General features: G+C 39.0%; 1 protein-coding gene across 5 annotated transcripts in view; it reads right to left on the bottom strand.

The window, feature by feature from the left end:
* Positions 1-20,574, bottom strand: part of PARD3 (par-3 family cell polarity regulator) — a 720,675-nt gene that overhangs the window by 416,030 nt on the left and 284,071 nt on the right. For all 5 annotated transcript variants that reach the window (XM_023218154.1, XM_023218156.1, XM_023218152.2 and 2 more), the window contains exon 3: positions 1,022-1,202. In XM_023218154.1, the coding sequence (XP_023073922.1) occupies positions 1,022-1,202 (181 nt within the window). The remainder of the gene's footprint in view (positions 1-1,021; positions 1,203-20,574) is intronic.

The following is a 20,574-nucleotide window of genomic DNA, read 5'->3' as shown; positions in this document are numbered from 1 at the left end:
AAATAAATAATCCTTTTATTTCCCCTCACTCTGTTGCCCAGGCTGGAGTGCAATGGCACAATCTCAGTTCACTGCAACCTCCACCTCCATCCTCCAATCGTTCAAGCAATTCTCTTGTTTCAGCCTCCCAAGTAGCTGGGATTACAGGCATCTGCCAGCACGCCTGGCTAATTTTTGTATTTTTAGTAGAAACGGGGTTTCACCATGTTGGCCAGGCTGGTCTCAAACTCGTGACCTCAGGTGATCCGCCCACCTCGGCCTCCCAAAGTGCTGGGATTATAGGCATAAGCCACCCCCCAGACAAAAAATCTTTTAAGCTTATACATTTATTGAAAGTGATCTTCTAACTCTTAATAACTGCTCAATTACAAGATTATACAACTAAAAACACTAAATACTTGTAGCAAAAATACCTGACTTTTATGAGTACCTTCCAAGAATGGCTAACAGAACTCTTCAGGCAAGTATTCTAGATCTGGAATACTAAGGGTCCTAGGATTCCTCATATAGGACTCACTATGTCCATATTCCCCTTCCCTAAAGAGGTATTCTGCCCACCCAAATCCCTGAAGATAACTTTGACAGGGAGGTCTCTTCTTCTGCAGCTCTTCAGATAAAGTTCAAATAATATAAATGATGGTTGTAACAGAGCTGACTATAATGAATGATGCCATGTTTTGTTTCAATGCAAAGCTCTTTGGTCATTTATACTTGTTCTAGCATTCAGATAAATATATGGAAAGGAAAATCCAAATAATTTAACTTGAACTATTGTCCTTATTTACAGTTAGTGAGTCACGGAAAGTCTACTAGTCGAAAGTAAAGTAAGCCTAATCTATTACAATGTAAAGAACTGCCTACTTCTCATGCAAATGACATTTGCCTGGGTCCTAAACTTAATTTTTGGAAAAAAAAAAAAAAAAACAGGTAATTCCATTTACAGGGGCATGGATGAATAACAAAAGTTGGTATTCCTGTAAATTAAGATGAAATGTGAAGAGAAGAAAGAGCTTTCACTTACTTGCTCGAAGGACTGAAGGTGTGACCTCAATTTCACTTGTTGCTTGGTAAGGATGAAAGGCTGAGACACTGTTGGTGCCAAGCTCACTACCAAATATCTCTGGGCTCTGGGTACCCGTTGAACTGGCACTGGTGCCATCACCTCCATGATGTGGATCCTGCTCATCAAACACCGCTACCAGCTAGAAATGAAAGGTAAATGTGCACTTAAAAATAAAGGCACTTAATTTACTACCAAAATTTTGTACTATTTTGACGTAATTCTATAGTGCAAAACTACTGATATAAATGACCCTAGAATGGTAAGTTTTAGGAAGAAAAATCTCAAAGAAACAGTCTTTCCCTAAATTTTGATGCTTTACTTGTATAATTCTAAGTCATACATTTCATATTCAAAAGTCTATGGGTAAAAAATAATAAAATTCTTTGCTATCACAGCATGCTAAGTCAGGGACAGATATAAATCTTCTTTAAAATATAGGATATATATTTAAATGGAAAAGAAAAATGCAAAAGAGTGTGTGTATATATATGAGTATACATATATATCTGTGTGTGTGTGTGTGTGTATACACACATGGTATGAACTACTATTCACATAAAAAGGGGATATTAAAAACTAAACATGTATCTTCTTATTTGTGCATAAGATACATGCTAAAGACAAACTGTCATACAAATATTTATTCTAGTTAGTAAATTTGTTTCTCTTTAGCAATTCTCACTCTACTACACCCACACACACACAAACACACACCAAGAATGAACAAAAGAGTGCAAATATTTTTGATAATGAAAGCAGATGTTTTCACAGAAACAGAAGTTACAGAGAAGAAAAAGCTAGAATAAACTGGTGTTCAGAATGGAATCCAGGACATCAGTATGAGCTCAGTTTTTGTTTGTTTTGTTTTGAGATGGAGACTCGCTGAGAAACCCAGGCTGGAATGCAACCGCATGATTTTGGCTCACTGCAACCGCCACTTCCTGGGTTCAAGTGATTCTTCTGCCTCAGCCTCCCAAGTAGCTGGGATTACAGGTGTATGCCACCACACCCAGGTAATTTTTGTATTTTTGGTAGAGACAGGGTTTCAACATATTGGCCAGGCCAGTCTCAAACTTCTGACCTCAAGTGATCTGCCCGCCTCAGCCTACCAAAGTGCTGGGATTACAGGCATGAGCCACTGCTCCCAGCCAAACTCACAGTTTTTATAAGTACATAGTTAGGTAAATACACAGACAAATGGGTAAGTATACCAACAACTGTTAATGCATGTCTGAGTATACAGAGTTCGCAGCTCTGTCCACACAGAGATCCTAGAAACAGAGGCATCCCGAGTGCCACTGAGCATACCTAGTAACCCGATCATGGTTTCTAATACCATTCTCCGGTTAATGAACAAGGGCTCCTTGACAAATGGTTGATTTCAGGGCTGTGGTCAGGGAAACACATGGTAAGCATGGAATACCTTGTGATGTCAAAAAGTAAGGGGTACTCAAAAATGATGAAGGCACATCAAAGGGAAGCAGGTGTCAACCTGAAGGGGCTCCCAATGGACAAAGCTAAGACAACTTACAAACTAAAGAAATCATACTGGCATTGGATCATTATCCAAAGAATAAACTAAAATCCATGTGTCCATAATATAAATAATTGAACAAATAAATGGTAGAGAATAAACAGCTGTTCTCTGCTATAGCATTCCAAATAATACATAGAAGGAATGATGACAACAGAAATCATCATTAGGCAACCTCCACAGTAAAAATTGTTCAGGTAAAATCTACTAATGGATGCTAACATTAATGGGTGTGAATATGATGATAAATGGCTCAGAATGTCTCCCCAGAAGAGTCATTTTGACTAAAAAGCAAAACAGCAATATCGTTGAAGTGGAGAAACTTGGCAGCCACTGCTGTACCCACGTTAACATCATTCATAGTAAGATGTAGCAATATCACGTACCATCTGATAAAATGCACTGGGAAGTATATAACATTATTATTGTAGTATTCTTGCCAAAAATGTATTAACTTCCATCTATCGTGAGGAAACATCAGACAAACCCAAATTGAGGGATATTCTGAAACACAAATAAGGCTCTCCGAAAGTATCAAGGGTCATGAAAGTAAAAGAAAGAATGAGGACAACAAGGAAATTGTGCAAACTGGAGGAGTCCGAGGAAGAATAAGAACTACATGCAGTGGGAGGACAGAAAAAGGGCATTAGTGAAAAAATAGGCACAATTCTAATGAGCTCTGATTAGTTGACAGTACTGACTCAGTGTGAGTTTCTTACTTTTGATAATTGTTCTATGATTATGTAAAATGTTAACATTAGGGATAGATGAAGCGTATATGGAAATACTCTTTCCATAAAACCAACTTTTCTGAAGTATAAAATTATTTCAAATTAAAAGTTTTAAATGTTATATTTTAAAAAGCTATAAAAATAAAAAAAAAACTCTGTGTCTTCTTATAACTAATACAGTTCTTAGGATGCTAATATACTTCTTCTTATAAGTCCCAAAGAGTAGGGAGGCACCGTGGCTCATGCCTGTAATCCCAGCACTTTGGGAAGCTGAGGCAGGTGGATCACTTGAGGTCAGGAGTTCAAGACCAGCCTGGTCAACATGATGAAATCCAGTCTCTACCAAAAACATAAAAAATTAGCCAGGTGTAGTGGCACGCATCTGTAATCGCAGCTACTCAGGAGACTGAGGCAGGAGAACTGCTTGAACCCAGAAGGCGGAGGTTGCAGTGAGCCAAGATCCTGCCACTGTACTCCAGCCTGGGAAACAGAGCAAGATTCCATCTCAAAAAAATAAATAAAATAGAAAATATACCCCAAAGAGTAAAAAACTTCTAAGGATCCACAATGGCTGTCACCTTGGAGATTCACCCTTCAATCCCACACCTAGCAACTCAGCTTAGCCTTCCAAGAAAAGAACCATGACTGGAACCAAAACAAACCCCTCCCCTGCCTCCAATTCAAGCTTTTTCAAGGCCAATACTTGTCTCAGGTAAAAAACAGAAATGTGAATATACAGAATATGAGTAGGACTCATAATTACAGTCCTCCTTTTATAAACGGCTTTGTCATTTTGAACAAATGCTATTTCCATGAACAATATATCATCGATCCATTTATGATACAACGAAGAAAACCATTGTACAGTCACAAAGACAGACAGGAAGCTCAGAAACCTGCTGACATATAGATAGAATCAGCTGATTAAACAATCTGGAAGAACCATACCAGGGTTCATACCGTACCAGGATAACTGGTATGAAGAAATCACAGTAGGATGAATAACGGGGCTATTCAACCTTATAATGAACAACATAAATGGGAAAAGAAGTCCTTAATATTTACAAAAAAATGGAAAAGCATGCATATGTATACACCAAATTATCCATATATAGTAAAATCAGTTTGTTTATCTGACAGTGACTGGCAAGTGTCTGCCTGTATTAGAGACACAGACATGCCACTAGATTAGGGGTCAATTGGCAAACTTTTCCTGAAAAGAATAAGACAGTAAATATTTTTGGAGCTGTGGTCCATACTGTCTCTTTCATAACAACTCTACTCACCAATTATAGTATGAAAGAGTACCAGCAGACAATGCAAAAACAAATGACTGTGACTACATTTAAATAAAACTTTATTTATAAAATAAACAGGCCAAATTCGGCCCATGGTCCCTAGTTTGACAACCCAGTCCAAGTATAATGTCCATCTTTCTAGTAACATGCAATTTTAGTTTCAGTTTGAACAATAAAACTAAAAGTCAAGGTACCTTTGTAGCCCCCAAAAAGTAAAAACACTCATTTCAAGCTCTGCATGAGGATTTTGGATTGCTACACTTGATTTTAATATCATCATACTTTTCATAAGGTGTGTGGCTTAATATGCATTTTCAAGATATTAAGTTTTGACATTTTGGTGCTTAATTGGAAGCAAATGAAATTCATGTTTTGTTATTAACTTTTCACAATGATGTGTTCTCTCAAGAATTGAGTCCTTTCTGCAAACTAAAAATGGAGACTGAAAATTACAAAGAACAAGTCTTTAAATGCCACACATGATGGAAGAGCTTATACATATATATTAGTTTCAATAATTATCTCCAGCATTTTTAGAAAACATTACAGAATCACAGTTGGTGTCAATAACATACAATTCTACAGCTTTCTTTTAAACCAAAATTTAAGTGCCAGGTCCCAATATGAAATAATTTTGTGTTAAATTGAGAAAGATATATAATTTTAGAAAATCTACTCTAAAAGAATATATATAGTAACACAGCACAAAAAAAAAAAAAAAAAAAAACCCTATCGCAGGGGAACCTTCATAAAAAAACACTGCATATTAAAAATCTCTATCATGCCCTTCAAAAAGTAAAGGAAAAGTCTTTTAAATTTGTGAAATGTTACTCAAATTCTAATTTAACAGATGGAATCTTCGCTGCTGTCCACAAAGTAGATCATTTTGAAAGTTTATTTTTTCCTTGCAATAATTATTAATCTCTCTTCTGTTCCATTCATCTATTAAGTCTCTATGAGAAAAGACAGGCAGAATTTGGATAACACCTACAATAGCCCAAGCATAAAAAAACTCTAAACATTGTCACCCACTTTCCCCTACCTCAGGACAAGTCACTTTAACTATGAAACATCAGAACCCCCCAATAGAAAACCTATTATAGAAACATCACACAGAAATGCTTATAAAACCCTTGGATCTAGGGAATCCCTTTAATAGATAAAATTAAGGCCTGAAAGCCCACAACTGCATGTAGCAAAGTGGCTAACAGCAATAGAAAATCAGAGAAAGCTACATTCAAAGTCAGCTCTGACCTTATTTTTGGGGTAGTTGTCAGTAAATCCAGTGGCCTCTCTAACATCTCCAAACCTTATTCTCATTTGGAAAAGAGAATGGTGGTTGTGGGTAGACAGAATAATGGTCTCCCCAAAGTTATCCACACCCAAACTCCTGGAACCAGTGAATGTTACCTTCTATGGCAAAAGGGACTTTGCAGACCAATGGAGTTTAAGAATCTTAAAATGGAAAGGTTATCCTTCATTATCCAGGTAGAGCCCCATCTAATTATATAAGTCTGGAAAAATAGAGAGCCAGGCCCGGCTGTGGCCAGAGAGAGACGTGATGATGGCCAGAGAAATACTACACTGCCCACCTTGAAGATGAACAAAGGGAGTCATGAGCCAAGGAATGTGAGCAGCATTTAGGAGACAAGGACAGGGATTCTCCCCTAGAGCCTTGAGAAAGGAGCATGGTTAACACGCTGATATTATGGCATTCTGACCTGTCAGCCTTTTACCAAGCAGAACTGCCAGGTAATGAATTTGCATTGTTTTCAGCCACTTATTCCTGCTCTGCCACATGTGAGACAAACAGAGAGATAAGGTATACAACTCCCAGAACACAATATGCACGCTTACTATGAGCTTTTATTAAATTATGTTGTGATGGTAGATAAATACGTTCTACTTTTGTGAATATGAGAATCAATTTCAAGAGTAAAGAAGACTGATACAAAGCTCAATCGCTGTGTCTTGGATCTACACAGGAATAGTAAGGGAAAAAAGAACAAGGAAAGAAGACAACATGCTAGAAAATGCATGTTCAACATAGATATGGCCACAAAATGAAGAGCTTCCACAGACACTCTACATCCTCCTCTAGAGGGCCCCACAGAAATACAAAGACGTTTTTATTATTTCACTTAACAGGAAGCAAAGCTGAGGCTCAGAGAGATGCATCTGACTACCATATAAATAAATACAGAATAAATTTGAGACAGGAAATCAGGTCAAAGATCCTATTTTGTCCAAATCTTCCTGCTCTGGAGCATCTAACATATTCACAGCACAGGCAGCCTACAAACTAAGATCATCTGAAGGCCTCTGAATAGGATTCTGTTCATTTTTGATTAACCAAAGGTAATAACCTGCCTTTATCAAATTAATGCAATTTTGATGACACCACTTAAATTTTTTCTGAATGTATCTGAGGGTAACAAAGATCATCACAGACAATTCCATGCTGCTGATGCCATCACTCAGTCTTAAACAGAGGGCTTAAAAGGATCAGAACTTACAGATTCTACCCTCATACAGGAAAATGAAAGCTGATTTAAGCCAAGACTAAGTGAAATCTCAAAGACCTCTAGGTTCAAACTCCACACACCCTGAGAAGCCGTTTTATTGTGACACCCTGTGAGCAGTCTCTCACTTTCCATTGCTTTCTTCATGTATAAGCTAAACATACCCAGGGGAAGTCAATTATGATGGGTGTCATTGGATACTCAATGTCAATATATAGAATTGTTTCACTATGAAATAAAGACTTTTAATTCTTTTAAAAAGGCATCATATTTTGGCCCTGGATAAAGCACAAAACATGTTGGAGAATACTAGAAACAAGAATAAACCTGAAGATGCCTCCATGACCCTCTCTTCACCCAAGAAACATGAGCAGCCTCCATGAGTCAAGTCAGATCCAGTGGCTTAATCGACAAGAAGCACAACACAGAAAGTGTGTGTATGAGAGACAATAGGCAAATGTCATGGGCAGATGTGCCTATAAAGAAGAAATGTGATAGAAGAAAACAGAAAGAAAATTCAGCAGATATGGGAGAACTAGAGCACAATGCAATAAATTTCAAAAAATTAAAAATAAAACTAAAGGAGTTGGAGATACACACATTTTTTAAGTTTGAAGTGAGGCTGTTCCATGATGTATAATTCTAAACTATCACTAATTCAAAAATCACTTTTCCTGTCCATAGTTTATTATAGATTTCTATAATTAGGATCGTACCTACCAATACATTTAAATTCTTCTGTCCTTTCACTCAAGGATGTCCAAAAAAATTATAAATTAGATCAAGTATTTGAGCTTCTGAATTCCCCTTTATCTATCACTTATTTTTTTTTTTTAAAGATTTCATTTACACTTGTCTCCCATAAAGCACACTTGATAACCTGTGGCACTTACATAAAAGAAAAACTAACCAAACACTAACATGCTTATGTAGATTATCATAGTATATTATCCAACATAAGAAGGGAGAGCTAAATGAGATCAATCTTTAATAGAGCCATTTCCGACAAAATATCACGCAGGAGAGGGCAGGACATTCCCGCTGCCTCCTGAACAAGTCAGGAGGCCACCACCATCATAAGCTTCTATCTGTCAATCGCCAAAGGGAGACCTGTCCCACAAGAGCTAATGCCATCCTTTGAGAAGAAAGTATTTCTTGAACACTCATGCCTAATAGAGATATTCCACTCCATCTGGAAACCACAGAGCAAGATATTCACCTATGATACTCCCTAGCCCTGATGCTTACATTTCGGAGCTGAAATTTAATTCTGTTGTCCCTCAGGGTGACACAGTCTATCACCCACTGAGCTTTCAGACTAATTAGATTCCCAATTTAGGACTTACGTTCAATAATAGCCTTGAGTATGTCAACCACAAACCACAATGAAAATATGCAAATTTGGATAGCCATCAGCTAGCTGACCCACCTGCCAAATATAATATAAATCCCTCTTGCTCTACTATCTATCACAAGTGCCACTGTTACACTGGTACCCACCCATGAGGTTACAACTACATTACACTACTGCTTAAGTAGTAATAAAAAGTAGGATAGCACAGTAAGACAGAACAAAATAATTCTGAAATGCACTAATCACATACAGATAGGTTGACTCCAAACTGGAGGAAGTGGCATGAGTTGTGATTTTATCATGAACACATGCAGTTTTCCCTCAAAGAGAACACGGTAAGACTGGCAAATGGGCAAGATGAATAATCTCAGAAGCAAATGCAATGATGTAGTAACTAATTATTATGTAGACACAACAAAAAAGGAAACTAAAAATCAATTTGTAAGCTTTCTGATGACTGAATTTACTTTAATGACACAGAGACAATACTAAATCCTTAATCATTCTCTGAGCCTTGCTTGCTAGCATGGTTCATTAAAAACTCATTTAAATAGAGCTAGTGTTTAACTGGACGAGTAAGCAAAAGGATATATTTGGACCAATGATGTTTTGTAATCATAGTAATACAAACTATACCAATAAAAACTCGCTACAGAACAAGAATCTCAAGCTTGCCATTGAAAAACTTTAAATCTTATGTATGCAAGATTAATTCTGTGCTTCATCAGCATTTTAAGAAGTGTATATACTGTCTGATGAAAAAGACCCAAAACTTAGGAAGGGACTCTAAAATACCATTAGCACATTAAAGACTAGCGAATGTTCCTACCGGCTAAGCCAAGAATGGCCAAGTGTGGGTAGAAACCTGTCTCAGGCTCTAGGCCCATGGTTTGCGGTATTAGAGCAGTTTCTCACCTATGGGTATACGTTCCAGCCTTGCCATTCTGCCAATCTTCCAATATATCTAAGAGGGAGTAACATGGAAACAGGGGTCAACAGCATGGTGTTCTAATCTGTGAACAATTTGGCTTGACAACTCATATGTTTACGTGTATCCAGAAATGCTTGCATTAACAAATGATGAATAAGAGAATCCCTCAATAGTAACTCTTTAAATTAACAACATAGTCTGGAGACTAGGGATTTTGCTTAAAAAAATAAAAAAGAAGAAAAAGATTTTTGGTTTTCTTTGTGTTTTTTTTGTTTGTTTTTTGTTTTTTTGAGACGAAGTCTCGCTCTGTTGCCTAGACTGGAGAGCAGTGGTGCGATTGCTACTCATTGCAACCTCTGCCTCCTAGGTTCAAACAACTCTCCTGCTTCAGCTTCCCGAGTAGCTGGGATTACAGGCGCTTGCCACCACGCCCAAATAATTTTTGTATTTTTAGTAGCGACAAGGTTTCACCATGTTAGCCAGGATGGTCTCGAACTCCTGACCTCAATTCATCTGCCCTCCTTGGCCTCCCAAAGTGCTGGGATTACAGGTGTGAGCCTCTGCGCCCAGCCAAAAGATTTTTATTAATCAAAAGTCTGCCAGGCATGGTGGGTCATGCCTGTAATTCCAGCACTTTGTGAGGCAGAGGCGGGTAGATCGTGAGGTCAAGAGATGGAGACCATCCTGGCCAACATGGTGAAACCTCATCTCTACTAAAAATACAAAAATTAGCCAGGCATGGTAGCATGCACCTGTAGTCCCAGCTACTCAGGAGGCTGAGGCAGGAGAATCACTTGAACCTGGGAGGCGAAGGTTGCAGTGGGCCGAGATCATGCCACTGCACTTCAGCCTGGTAGCAGAGCGAGACTCCATCTAAATTTAAAAAAAAAAAAAAAAAATCCAGCATAATGTAGGATATAGACAGGTCTCAGTGAGATAAACCAATATCTCTCTCTCTTTCTCTCATACACAGACACACACACAGTCTCTCTAAACTGTAATTAAAAGATAACGACCACCAAAACTCACAGCACCAATCAAAATGTTAAACATTACTGAGCAAGCAAGTGGGGGTGAAATACTTTCCATCTTCTTCCTACTCTCCACAAGCCACCACTCCCTTTACTCCCAGGCATAAGTCACATCCTGAAGTCTCCCCAGTCCCTAAGCTGTAATAGTCCCAGGGCATGAAAAGCTGCCAATGTGAATGCACATCCCAGAAACACAGCAGGACAGTTACCACCAGGCAGGAGCATGCCCTGCTCTCCTGCTCCTCTGAATGTCTGCCTTCATTGGTGGGTCCATGAAAACAGAGCTGAGATCCTTAGTTAGGAAGGCCTTTTCTTTCTAGGCTTTCCTCTTCAGCTAGCTGGATATAGTAAACCAGGGCCTGGTTCCATGGATGGGAAGACCTTGTCTCCACACCCATACACCACCCGCAAACCCTCCTCCTGCAGTGCCACCAGCAAGTTACGAATGTCTAGCTGCAAGGAAAGTAAGAGTCCCACTTAAGCCACAACTGTCTCCTACCAACTTATACCATTGAGCTCCCTGTTACAGTTCATATCCAGTGTATCAGAAACAAGGGTAATTCAATCTCTGTCTATCATCAAGTAACACCATCTCACAGAACCGAGACATTCCCTCGCTGGGCTTCCTCAACCCATCACTCATTCCACTGTTGAACTAGTAAAAAAGTGACTCATCACTAAAATGTCTTGCCATTCAAATCTGGTAAACTTTATACTTTATTTTTTGGCAATCAGTAGTGGAAAACTTTTCATTCTAAAATAGAAACTTGAAGGATCACTTCCTTAGTCCTAAATTTTGCAAACTATATTTAAAATGAGAAGCACTAGAAAAGAAAACTTGGCTGTGGCTTTGACCAATCAATCAGAACTGGGAAGCAGTTAAGCAATTGCACAAAGTCACGGAAAACTTCTCCGCACAATATTAGGTCTAGAGATGATGCAGCAGGGGTCAGCACATTACCAGCCCTGGCATTTAAAGACAAGAAGGTATTTCCAACTCTAAGAACTAGCCTTGTTTCCAAGGCAACCTGCCCTTTGTATAGGGGACTCACTTGGGAGTTTGTAATCCCTTTACCTGCTGACTTCACAATTTGAACAAGACCCTCAGCGGTAACTTAGCTTCCATCTAAAAGCATCACAAGAAAAACTGAGAGCAGTTTAACTACTTAAAAGGAATAAAGGAATTCAGATGATTCTATTAAGACATGGGCTGGAGTGGAGAGGGTAGAGAAGAAAAAAGTGATTCAGAAAAAAAGAAGAAAGTAGAATTAGGAGTTACTGCTTAACCGTGATTTATTTTCAAATTAAGATATATCAAACCCACTATTTCTGTTCACTTCAAGTTCTGAATGAAAGTCCAGGTGAAAATGACACACAATGAAAACCTCGAATTCATTCTGACACCACAAGCCAATATTAGCAAAAGATCAAAGTTCAATAAATTTGTTTTGTAAAATGTAAGGCTAATGTTACAGTACAAAATGACTTTCTGTTTAATTTGCATGCAAAAAGGAAGGGTGTGATTTTTAAATATCCACCCAGGGGCACAGATGAAAAACTTCATTTTCTGACTCCTTTTTTGCTACTCTCATTATTTCAATACCTTCTACAAAGGAGAGATAACGGTGTCCTTGACATTAGCCTAAATTATCTTCAGTATACAACACAATACTGATTAAATTAGGCTCATTTTAATCAACTGGCAGGTTTATTCAAAAACTAACTAAATAATAAAATTATTTTTATCAACTCTTCATTAGTATAACCTGTTTAGCAATATTTTTAAAAAACTGAACACAGAATAAATACTAATTGTGTGCCGATCTTTTCACCTCCATATTTGACAGGTAAAAGAAATAACTTGCAAGTTAAACATTTCCCCCAATCCACAAATTGCTTTAATACTGAAATTTAATGCCAATCTTCTGGAAGGTAAATACTAGTGCCATCTAATGGACTTAGTCAAGCACAAAGAGTTTAGAAATTTAAAGTTTTAAAGAAAATCTATTCTGAGGAAAGCCAAAGCCTCTACTTGCCTTCATTTGCTTCCCAAGACAACATCCACACAAGTGAACCCAGAATAATGGAGATGGAGACACTTTTTATCCTGTGGTTTGCCAGGAACTCAACTCATTCTACTACCACGAGGTTGCTAATCATGAATGAGCTCTCCAGGATGAGTCAGCCTCAAAGAAACAACTCACCAGCTGCACATGGCCCTAGGTAACTTCTTCATTTCTCTGGGTTCAGTAGTGATAGTTTTGGATTTTTGTTTTTTTTGTCCCATAAATTTCATTTCATTATGACAAAGTGCTTAGGATGTTTCCTGTAAGTAGCAAGTTTTAAGAAATGTTATTAATATTTGAGAAAGTTTCAAGAGACTGAGGTAATCAAGAGGGGAAGAGGAAAGACAACTAAGCTAAGCCATATAGACTTTATGGTGAAAACTGTGGGGTGTCATTAACACACAGCAGTTTAATCTGCATTCATTCTGCACGAGGTTTCAAGGAGTATAGAGAAGGACTAGGAGGGTAAACACTGGTAGCTCATCAGTCCAATAATGAAGAAGTCATGAGGGCTGAGGCTTATGGAAAGGTGATGAAAAGACAATCAGGATGTATAATTATTCAAATGCAGAATGGAGACTTATTTAAAAGGACTTGGTATGCGGTGGATGGGTGCCATTATGAAGGAGGAGGACAGATTTTAGGTGTCTAGGTTTGTGATTTGGGTGGTTGGGCAGAGGACAGGCACAAGGACAAACAAAGACAAAAGATGATGCATGCAGTTAGAGGGAAAACTATCACATGCTCTCACCCAATTCCTGGGACACAACTGGAGATGGGATCCATGGTACAAAAAACAGTTCGAGGCTAACTACTTGTAGCTGGGTGCCGTCCACATGTAGGTACAATTGACGCCAGAGGTTTTATCCAATCTGAATGTGGATCATGCACGGAAATCAGAACCAAAACCTGGGTAACTGCTAAGATTGCAGGTTCCTCTTCCCTTCCTCCAAACCACTTTCAAAGGATTTTGAGAACTGACTAAAGAATATAAATAAAATCAAGGAAACAGGGTTTTACAAAACTAGAAAGAAAAGTAGCATGGAACAGTTGGATCGGCAGTACTCAACACCACAAGGCAGCCCATGAGCTCTTTCTCTAACAAGCACACACGTGCACTATCACCCCAGCGCTACTAAACAGGTGACCCCTGAACAATGCAGGAATTGGATCCGCAGTATGCATCACCACAAGGTGGCCCATGAGCTCTTTCTCTAACAAGGACACATGTGCATTATCACCCCAGCGTTACTAAACAAGCGACCTCAGAACAATGCAGAGACGCAAACCGCCATACAGTCAAAATCTGAGTATAATTTTTGACTCCCCAAGAACTTAACTACCAAAGCCTACTGTTGACTGGAAGCCTAACCACTATCATGAAACAGCTAACACCTATTTTATATGTTATATGTATTCCACACTGAATTCTTACAATAAAGTAAACCTAGAGCAATGAAAATGTTATTAAGAAAATCATAAGGAAAAGTATACATATATTTTTTACTATCCTTTTTGTTTGTTTGTTTGTTTGAGATGGAGTCTCATTCTGTTACCCAGGCTAGAGTGCAGTGGTGCAATCTTGGCTCACTACAACCTCCACCTCCCAGGTTCAAGCCAATTCCCCTGCCTCAGCCTCCTGAGAAGCTGGGATTACAGGCATGCATGACCAAGCCCAGCTAACTTTTGTATTTTTAGTAGAGAAAGGGTTTTGCCATGTTGATCAGGCGGGTCTCAAACTCCTGACCTCAAGTGATCCTCCTGCCTCAGCCTCCCAAAGTGCTGGGATTACAGGCCTAAGCCACCATGCCTGGCAGAAAATATATTTAATAATCATTAAGGGGAAGTGGACCATCATAAAGGTCTTCATCGTCATCATCTCCACAAGGAAGAAGAGGAGGGGTTGGTCTTGCTGTCTCAGGGGTGGCAGAGGCAGAAGAGGTAGAGAAGGTGGAAAGGGAGGCAGGAGAGACAGGCACCTCTGTGTAACTTTACAGCAATACATCACAATTTCTGACTTGTGTTTTTATTTCTCTAAAAATATTTCTATACAATACCAACCCTTCTTCCACTGTTCCATTTAATTACAGTGTACATATCGAAGACGGGTCCATGTTATAAAAGAAGTCAAAAATAGTCTTGAATAATCAGAACCCTTCTGTCAGATGGCGTAATTGCAGTTTTCTGGCACTGCTTTGTCTCTGTCCTCTTCCTCATGATCAGGCACTGGTTCGGAAATACTCATCTCCATCAAGTTATTTTCTATTAACTTCTAAGCTGTGGTATCTATGAACTCCTGAATTTATCTGAGACTGATATCTTGAAGTCCTGCATCCCCCATTTTCTTGGCCATTTCCACAATCTCTTTAATGATTTCCTTGACTGCCTTTGTTGTCAATTTTGTGAAGTCATTCACAATATCTGGACACAGTTGTCTCCAGCAAGAATTTGTTATTTCTGGTTTACTGGCTTTCACGGTATTTCTATCACAAGGAAGGCATCTTCATTGGTAATTCTTCCAGACATTCATAATAATGTTCTATCAGTGTTCCCTTCCGTAGTAATGACCATCCTTTCCAAGGGTACTGTGTGTAATGAGCCTTACGGGTCCAAATTAGAGCCGTTGTGTTTGAGGCAACTAGACTACTTCAACACCTTGAACTCCTGGGGTTCTGGGTAGCCAGGGGCATTGGTCAATATCAAAAGAACTTTAAAAGGCGACATTCCCTTACTGGCAAGGTACTTCCTGTCTTCAGGAGCAAAGTATCCATAGAACAATCTGGAAGAGTGTTCCCAGTGTCCAGGCCTTTATGCTGTGCAATCAAAAGATTGGCAGCTGGTGTTTATCTTTTTCTTTCAAGGCTCAGGGGTCAGCAGCTTTGTAGATGAGGGCAGTCCCGTCTGCTCAATAAAATTGGGCTAGCCTATCTCTTCTGGACTTAAATCCTAGTCTTGATCCTCTTCCCTACTAATAAATATCTTTTGTTGGTATTTTTTCCAGCACTTTTGTCTGCATTAAAATAGTGTTTACGCAGACACTCTTTCTCCTCAATGATTTTGCATCTGGAAACTCGTCTGCTGCCTCCTGGTTGACAGAAGTTATTATATACTTCTGTTAGCTGAACATTTTTTTAAGCCAAGCCTCTTCAAAAAAGTATCAAACCATCCTTTGCTGGCATTAAATTCTCCAGCTTTAAATCCTTCACCTTCTTGTTGCTTTAACTTGCCATATAATGATATTACTTTTTCTCAAATCATATTAGTTAACAGGTGCTTTTCCTTTAGCCATCCTGCATCCACATAAAAGTCACATTTTCAATATGAGATAAAAAGGTATTTCACAAAAGTATAAGGCTTTCATGCCTGCTGGCATACCTGCAGCAACGGCTTCATGAATTTCCTTTCCTGTTTTTCATAATGGTCCCTACACTGGATTCATTTATCTTGACATGGTGGGCAACTGTAGCAGCTGCAGACTTCAATCTGTGGTACATAACAACTCTTTGTTGTAATGTCATGACTTTTCTCTTCTTTTTTGTGAGCATTTCCAGCATCACCAGTGGCACTTCATATGGGTCCCCTGGTGTTACTCAAGGTTTACAGTTTCATATTAAACATGATGAAAAATGCATGAGAACCAAGAGCAATTACTTTTTATTGTGATATACAATTTCCTGGACAGACTAGCTGCTCACAAGGAGATGATGAGCATCACACTGCACCTTAAGCAAACAAGCGCAACACTCAAGCTCATTGCAAGTAACAACAGGAGGGAGGCTATGATATTACTACAGTAGTGCAGTCTGTGCTACAGTTAATTTCATGCAGTTACGATTTAATACTGCATCTTTATGGATACTTACATTTCTCTCAACTGCGAGTGGCACCATGTAAGCTCTGTGTATGTGTACATTTTGATAAATTTTAACTTCTTATAATCGATTTTTGTATATTTTAGAGAAATGACAGGATAGCTATATTTTACACATTCATGACATATATTTTTACATTTTTTTCCTTATCTCGCTACATAGTTCCTCTAAAAGTTTTAATATGCCAAATCTCCAAAAAATTTTCCAGTATGCTTAGTGAAAAAGATCCATTTATATGTACACACAAGCAGTTCAAACACAAGTTGTTCAAGGGTCAACTATACTTTTGTAACTATTATTTCTGAGTAGACAACTTTGCACCAGCTTATAAGGCCAGGCTCATCATGTGTTTTATTTATATTTATTCTTTTGTTCACACCATGTGCCCACTATGTGCCACACGGTGTGAACTGTGTGAAGTGTTGCTTATAGAACATTTTGTTAATCTAATAAAGCTACAAATGAACTTTCTCCATAAAAACACGCACAGAGGTGTTTCGTTCTGGATATACTTTTGGCAGATTCATAGTTCTTTGCTCTATGAGAAATTAAAAAGAAAAGATACATTTTCTAACATTCACGTAAATATCAATGAGCATTTCCTCAATTCTATTACATCACTCTGATACTACAAAGTTACATATCAGCACAGTGTGAATTTCTTTTGAGTATCTTCTAACTCTATTTTTACACTGAAATATCTCTTCCAGTTGTTCTACTCCATTTTTCTACTTTATGATACAGTCGTGTCACTTAATGACAGGGATATGTTCCGAGCAATAAATGGTTAGGTGATTTCATTGTTGTGTGAACATCATAGAGTATATTACATAAACCTGAAGGTATAGCCTATTACACACCTAAGCTATTATGTTACAGCCTATTTGCTCCTAGGATACAAACCTGTACAGGATGTCACTGTACTGAATGCCCTATGTAACTGAAACACAGTGGTAAGTATTTGTATATCTAATCGTATCTAACCAAAGAAAAAGTACAATAAGAATATGGTATTATAATCTTATGGGACCATCATCCTATATGCAATGCAATACTGACCAAAATACTGTTATTCAGTGAATGACTGTATAAATGTTCAAAGGCAGAACCTAAAAATAAGCAATGTTTTAAGTACAGCTGGACATAAAGACGGGAGCAATAGACACTGAACACTACTAGAAGAGGGAGGAAGGGTAAAGGGCATGTACTGAAAAACTACCTACTGGGTACTATGCTCACTACCTGGGTGGTGGCATCATCCATATGCCACACCTCAACATAACACAATATAACCATTTCACAAACCTGCACATGTATCTCCTGAATGCAGAATAAAAGTTGAAAATATTTTTTTAAAAAAGCAATATTCAATCACTCTATATCAACTATAAAAGAATCATAACATGAGAATATAAAAAATATGATTGCAACAGGGCACGGTGGCTCACACCTGTAATCCCAGAACTTTGGGGGACCAAGGCGGGCAGATCACTTGAGCTCAGGAATTTGTGACCAGCCTGGCCAACATGGTGGAACCCCGTCTCTACTAAAAGATAAAAAAATTAGCCGGGCGTGGTGACATATGCCTGTAGTCCCAGCTACTCGGGAGGCTGAGAGGAGAGTCGCTTGAACCTGGGAGGTGGAGGTTACAGTGAGCTGAGATCGCGCCACTGCACTCCAGCCTGGGAGACAGAGCAAGACTCCATCTCAAAAAAAAAACTGAAAATAAAAAATAAATATATATATGTATATCTAGATGTATATGTACATATACGTATATCTATATGTATATGTACATATGTATATGTATAGCTATATGTATATGTACATATATATATGATTACAGCAACAGTAGCAATCATAGTGATATTAATGGTACTAGCTAGCATTTTTTACCAATACTGTGACTTTGGCCTTTTATATATTACTTCTTTTCATCCATAAAATATAAAGACTGCTAATATCGTACCCATTTCAAGCCCAAGGAAACTGAAAATCTAGAGGGTTTAGTTACTTGGCTATGGTCTGCCATCATTTCTAAGAGTCAGAACTCTCCAGGCACACCTGAAGCAAACAGTTTTGAGCAGACCCTGGCAGTGTCCAGCACTCACCTACATCAGAGCCGACAAGCAGAGGGGTCATTCAAGGAGGGTCACATCAAGGAAAAAGAGAGCCCCAAGTTTCCATGTAAAGCAAGACGACAAAGAGAACTAGTGTCAAGAGAGACTACTGGCCAGGCGTGGTGGCTCACACCTCTAATCCCAGCATTTTCGGAGGCCTAGGTGGGTGAATTACTCGAGGTCAGGAATTCAAGATCAGCCTGGGCAACATGGTGAAACTCCATCTCTACTAAAAATACAAAAATTAGCCAGGTGTAGTGGTACACACCTGTAATCTGTAATCCCAGCTACTTGGGAGGCGGAGGTTGCAGTGAACCGAGATCGCATCACAGCACTGCAGCCTGGGTGACAGTGAGATCCACCTCAAAAAAAAAAAAAAAAAAAAAAAAAAAAACACCATAACCAGACTACTGAGCCAAAAGTACAGTTACTCCTTGGATTAACACCGTTTGCTCTAAACATCTACCTCCACTAGAAATGGCAAAACAGTCCTTTGCAATTCTATTTTTGACACAAATATTTCAGCTCTAGAAGGCATTCAGTAGGTCGGTAGCAGATAATAAACACCCCCATTTCCACGAAAGGCTGCACTTCAATTTCCACATAGCCAACGGGTTAACTTTCGGAAGCAGACCTACTTGTAAGGCAGTAAGTATCAGTGTGAGGAGGTCTTAAGACCCAGAAGGAACGTGAATGCTGTGGAAATGCAGACAGGAGTCCGTCTGGGTCAAGTCAATGGAAAGAGCTGAGTTTCACTCCAAAGGATGGGTGTGCCTCTCAGGCTGAAGAGCAGCAGGAGAAATTTGAGGGGGCAGCACTGGAGGTCAGAAGACAAACATTCAAATCCACACATTTTCACTGACTAGTGGGTGACACTGAATGGGTCATATGAGCTCTCAGTGCCTGTTTCTGTTCATCTAATAAACGAAGAGGGCTACAATGCCAACCACAGGAAGTTGCCATAAACTTCCAAGGTCATTATGAGCAAATGTGCCTGTATATGCAGACAGTAAACAAAATCACAGGCACAAAGCAAGTGAGCCCCAGGTCCAGCGGCTGCAGAACAGTGGGGGCAGCGGTTGATGTTACTGTTGCTATCATTAGAATCATCCTATTTTAGGGCCAAGCATGGTGGCTCACACCTGTAATCCTAGCACTTTGGGAGGCCGAGGCTGGGGGATCACTTGAGGTCAGGAATTCAAGACTAGTCTGCCCGACATGGCAAAACTGTGTCTCTATTAAAAAATACAAAAATTAGCCAAGCAGGGTGGTGCATGCCTGTAATCCCAGCTTCTCAGGAGGCTGAGGCAGGGGAATTGCTTGAACCTGGGAGGCAGAGGTTGCAGTGAGCCAAGATCACACCACTGCACTCCAGCCTGGGCAGCAAAGCAAGACCTTGTCTCAAAAAATATGAATCATCCTATTTTGTTTATCATGCAGACAAATTGTAGTCCTGAGCAGGATACCCAGGGCTTAAGAATAATATTAAGAGCAACAAAAAAAAAATATGTAACAATCTACATAAAATTCTGTATAAGTAGCTGCTTTGAATATTCCTACGTTTTAATCCCAATAGGTCTTGAGGAAGTATATTGGCATGGTAGAAGCAGGAAGAGATTAGGAGAATGGAAAGAAGAAATTCTTCTAACACATTAGCAAAAAATGTTAGGTACTGGGGAAAAGATCAAAGGGCTTATTGCCATCAGAGAATGCTGTCTAGGTGTGCCTGAAAATCCCCCATCTAAGACACAACGGGAAACAGGGAAATTGAAACAGATACCAGATAGTTCATGCAATGGGACGAGAGTATTCTAGCATCTTCCACGACCAAGAAGGGCAACACAAATTAAAACAGAGCAATATTAAAGTAAGACAGGTTTGGGGGTTTGGTTTGGTTTTGTTTTGTTTTGTTTTGTTTTGTTTTGTTTTTAGAGAGTCTCACTTTGTCGCCCAGGCTGGAGTGCAGCGGCGCAATCTCGGCTCACTGCAACCTCCGTCTCCCAGGCTCAAGTGATTCTCCTGACTCAGCCTCCTGAGTAGCTGGGATTACAG

This window comes from Piliocolobus tephrosceles, chromosome 9, assembly GCF_002776525.5.
Source record: "Piliocolobus tephrosceles isolate RC106 chromosome 9, ASM277652v3, whole genome shotgun sequence".
Taxonomy (NCBI): domain Eukaryota; kingdom Metazoa; phylum Chordata; class Mammalia; order Primates; family Cercopithecidae; genus Piliocolobus; species Piliocolobus tephrosceles.
This window is presented reverse-complemented; position numbering and strand designations above follow the sequence as displayed.